This window comes from Glycine max, chromosome 17 (assembly GCF_000004515.6).
Source record: "Glycine max cultivar Williams 82 chromosome 17, Glycine_max_v4.0, whole genome shotgun sequence".
Taxonomy (NCBI): domain Eukaryota; kingdom Viridiplantae; phylum Streptophyta; class Magnoliopsida; order Fabales; family Fabaceae; genus Glycine; species Glycine max.
In genome coordinates this window covers 7,753,928-7,758,089 of record NC_038253.2, presented here as the reverse complement: position 1 = coordinate 7,758,089, position 4,162 = coordinate 7,753,928, and the positions used below count along the sequence as shown (strand labels likewise).

At 29.1% G+C, this 4,162-nt stretch overlaps 1 protein-coding gene across 1 annotated transcript; it reads right to left on the bottom strand.

The window, feature by feature from the left end:
- Positions 1-290: 290 nt before the first annotated feature.
- Positions 291-2,749, bottom strand: LOC100806956 (galactose mutarotase). Its single transcript, XM_003550728.5, has 5 exons — positions 2,561-2,749; positions 2,431-2,480; positions 1,948-2,071; positions 1,739-1,837; positions 291-1,043 (listed from the first exon to the last, which is right to left on the bottom strand). The coding sequence occupies exons 1-5, from the start codon at positions 2,727-2,729 to the stop codon at positions 430-432; spliced, it is 1,056 nt and encodes a 351-aa protein (XP_003550776.1). The 5' UTR covers positions 2,730-2,749; the 3' UTR covers positions 291-429.
- Positions 2,750-4,162: the final 1,413 nt, after the last annotated feature.

Here is a 4,162-nt window from a genome sequence, read left to right as displayed (position 1 = left end):
AAACAGATATTACACGTGGATTGTTGTTACTTTACCTCTAGGTACATAACTTTGGTCATAGAGATGTTATCAGCATCAAAATGCTTGGTCTTATCCATCCTCTATCAGGAGGAATCATTTGGTTCCTGCCATCATTTCAGTTTAGTTGTATTTAAACGATTCTGGTTTACTATCTCAGTTTCTCTTATTTCTGTGTAAAAATAACCTTGGAGACGAATTTTTCCATATCATATCATCTTAATATCATCTTATTCAAAGACCATCATCCAAAATGAAAATGAAGCGAATCAAATTGAAACTTGAACCATAGTGCAACATTTATTGAAAACTATTCAAAACTAAATAAAATGTATCATAGGAAGCAAACTCAAAACTATTCAAAACTAAACATATTGCATTGCAGCTTCATTTGTAAATTCTAAAATCCATTTAGCTAGTTGTGAATCTGTAAAGCATGGTGTGCTTATAAATCTCCCCAGGCCTCACAATCTGGGATGGAAAGTAAGGGTAATTCACAGAATCTGGGAAACCCTGTGTCTCCAAGGCAATGCCGGCATGCTTGCGGTATACGGCTCCATCCTTGCCTTTGGTAGCATTCAACTGGCCACTAGTATAGAACTGCAGACCAAGTTGGTTTGACCAAAGCTCCAATTTCCTCCCAGAGACAGGGTCTGTCACCACAACAACCTTACTTAAGTGCTTTTTGAAACTTTTGTCTAGCACATAGTTCATGTCATATAGACCTTCCTGAATCTGGCTTCCAACTTTTTTTGGTTCAAGGAAATCATAAGGGGTGCCCTTAACAGATATGATTTCGCCGGTGGGGATGAGAAGCCTGTCCACTGGTGTGATGTGTGAGCCAAAGATCTGAACAGTGTGAGAAAGAATGTCACCACTGTTGTGGCCCCTAAGGTTCCAGTAAGTATGCTGTGCTAGATTCACTGGTGTGGCTTTGTCCACTGGCTTTGCTATCATTTTCACTGCCAATTTGTGTCTTCCAATGAGCATGTAAGTCACTGAGACCTTAAGTTTTCCAGGAAAGCCTAGCAAATTTTTAGAGTTAGAGCACAGAAGAGGATAATAAAAAAAGGTTATGCCAATGAAAAAATATTGTTTTGTAAAATAGTATATTGATTAATTTAAGCCTATGATATAATTTATAATAAAATATGTTTTTAATCTTTACATAGTTTCACCAAAACCAAAAGCATATAGACAAAACTTTCATATTGTAATTTATAAAAAAACATGTTTTTAGTCTTTGGGCTTATCTTTGATTTTTGCTCTTTTTTAATTCCAAGTTATGATGAAAGACTAAAAACACTTATACATTTCAAAGACCTAATGACATAATATGAAGGTTTGAGAAGTAAAAATAAAATTCATTAATAATATAGGAATTAAAAGCATATTTTATCATATCATTTAAAACAAAAATTAGATACAATTTTATAGGTGTTGTTCATACAATTTTTTAATTAAAATTAAAGTTTCACTCCAATAATTTGCATAATAAAATATTTTATAAAAAATTATGCGGATTATTAAAGTGAAACCCCAAATATCATTGAAAAATAAGTAGTTGTATACAAGTTTTGTCTTATAATTTGTCATTAATTTTAAAAATTATAAGTTTCAATAATAATATTATCATATACATCGAATCATAAGGCCTGAGATGTAGTGATGACACACGAATTACATGGGCAAATTACAAACAAGTAGTTAAAGTAGGGACCTTGTTCATTTTCAAAACTATCGTAGGTAAATGTCACGTGACGGTGTTTCTTGTGGGATTCCACAGACCATACAACATCACCGAAGCCTCTTGCGCCACCTGATATTAATTTCAATTTCGTCAATAATTAATCAGAAAATGAGTATAATGCATCAGTGAGGTGTGTGTAGATTATCACAATTAACTTCACTGGATTAATATTAATGTACCGTGAAGTGTGTTCCCGTGATCATTAGCGGGCAATTTGTAGGTTTTGCCATCCAAAGTGAATTTAGCTCCTCTAATCCTATTTGCCACACGTCCAATAAGGGCACCGAAGTAAACTGTATCATTCTACAACCACATTTTTTATTTTGAGTGTACTTTCTAGAGTAAAATGCAGGTGAATTATCATTGATATGAAAATTAAGTTGTTCACTTTCGACATAAACTCTACAGATTTTTTTTTATGGAAGTGTAACACAAAATGAAGGTACTGCTGCTACTTGTTTTTAAATCAGAACTTAAATCGATTAAAACTGTTCAATTGATCAAACACTATATACAATATAAATAAATAAACCTTAAGATTGAACCAGAGACAAAGAGCAAGGGATAAAGGGACAGAATAATAAATTAAAGAAGCTTTTATTTGTTTTTTTATATTTTTTTCTTCTTCAATTAGCTAATTGAACCAAATTGATGAATCATACCTTATAAGAATCAATGGAATCGTAGCCAAGAACAATATCGGCTAATTTCCCTGTGAAAAAAGGCACACAACAAACCATGTGATTTTGTGACAGATATATAATCAAGAATGGGGAGAAGATGAAAACAAACCATGTTTATCAGGTGTTATGACTGAGATAATTGTAGCACCGTAATTTGTCAAATTCAACCTAAGATCTCCTCTCTTCAGTTCATAAAACCCAATTTTCTTATGATGTTTATGTGCCTGAACAAGGAGTAGCCCAGGGAGAAAACATAACAACAAGAATACCTTAGACATGGTTGAATAATAGTTCTTCTGTAAATATGACCCCCTAACTATGGATTTATATCAAAGGGGAAATGAGCACACATTAAACAAAAAAAAAAATGTTGATTTTGAAAAAAAGACAAGTATAAAATTTAATTTAAGGAAATTAATTAAATAGCTTTAAAAAAAGATCCGAATAATGAATTAATTCTTTCAAAAATGAGTTTCTGGTTGTTTAATTTCTTATACTATTATTTTGTCTTTTACAAAATATTTTCCATAATACGTGTCACTTCAAACTGGAAGTTGTCAACTATATTAAGTTCGGAACAATACTATCTAGTATCTAGTATCTACAATTCCACATCAACCTCGGGTAGCAACACAGGATGCAAATAATATTATAAAGTTCATTTATTTTATTTTTTTCACGGAATTAAACTAGCCTTTTTATTTCACGGCCTCTTTATTTATTTATTGGACAGAGGATCTACGGCCTCTTTATATGGTTTGCCAATAAGAAATAATACATTTAACTTTAACATTGATAAAGACATTTAAGTTGATTTTTATCTTTTTTATTAATTAAAAAATTTGTTTAACAGTTTGATAAATAAAAATATTTTAATAGTTTCTAACGTTTTTTTAAATATTACTTAAAATAATCATTTTTAACATCCTAACTTTTAACTTTTTTATATTTTTTTCTATTTTTGTCTTCAATATATTTATCCAATTTTCTAGTTATTACTTTTAAATAAATTATAATTTTATTATTTATGTCATTTTATATTTTTTTAATTACTTTAACAATTAATTTTTATCAAATACTTATAATTTAATGAGTTAATTTTTTAATTTTCGACTAATTTTGCATGATTTATCTTGAATGGTTTATTTTCCATGTACATTCTTGTATAGAAATTGATAGAGTTGATTTTGCAGGATCCAGGTTTTTTTTCTTTTTGGAAGGCCAAAGAAAGATTTATAAATAATAAATGATAAAAAAGTGAAGGGCGCCAAGTCACAAGCAGTGAAGGGGCTCCATAATAAATAATAAAGATTTTTTCAGGATCCAGCTTGATTGATTTCTTTTATATATATTTTACAAGTATAAATATAGAAGGGGATAATTATTTAATTATAATAGATTCAAAAAAAATATTAATTATCAATTAAAAGCCATTGATTCACTGTAATGTTTCGCCAAGTCCATGTCTCTATAGTATTTAACTATTTATTACCCTAAAAAAACTATTTATAGTATTTTTTTTTCAAAAAAAAAAAGAATTGGTTCAGGAAAGAAGAATCTAAAATAAAATTTCTTATTACTCCTTCTCTCTCATTATAATTATCATTCTATATTATTTAATACAGAAAAAAACTAATAAATAAATAAAAAATAATAATAATTTTATAAAATTAATTTTATCATTATTAATTTATTTTTAATTCATATCATT

Excerpts from the sequence above, each read along its gene's own strand:
- LOC100806956 (XM_003550728.5), bottom strand. The coding sequence starts at position 2,729 with ATGTCTAAGGTATTCTTGTTGTTATGTTTTCTCCCTGGGCTACTCCTT. Across the intron at positions 2,481-2,560 it reads CATAACACCTGATAAACATG|GGAAATTAGCCGATATTGTT; the intron begins GTTTGTTTTCAT and ends CTTTTTTCACAG. Across the intron at positions 1,838-1,947 it reads TCACGGGAACACACTTCACG|GTGGCGCAAGAGGCTTCGGT; the intron begins GTACATTAATAT and ends AATTAATATCAG.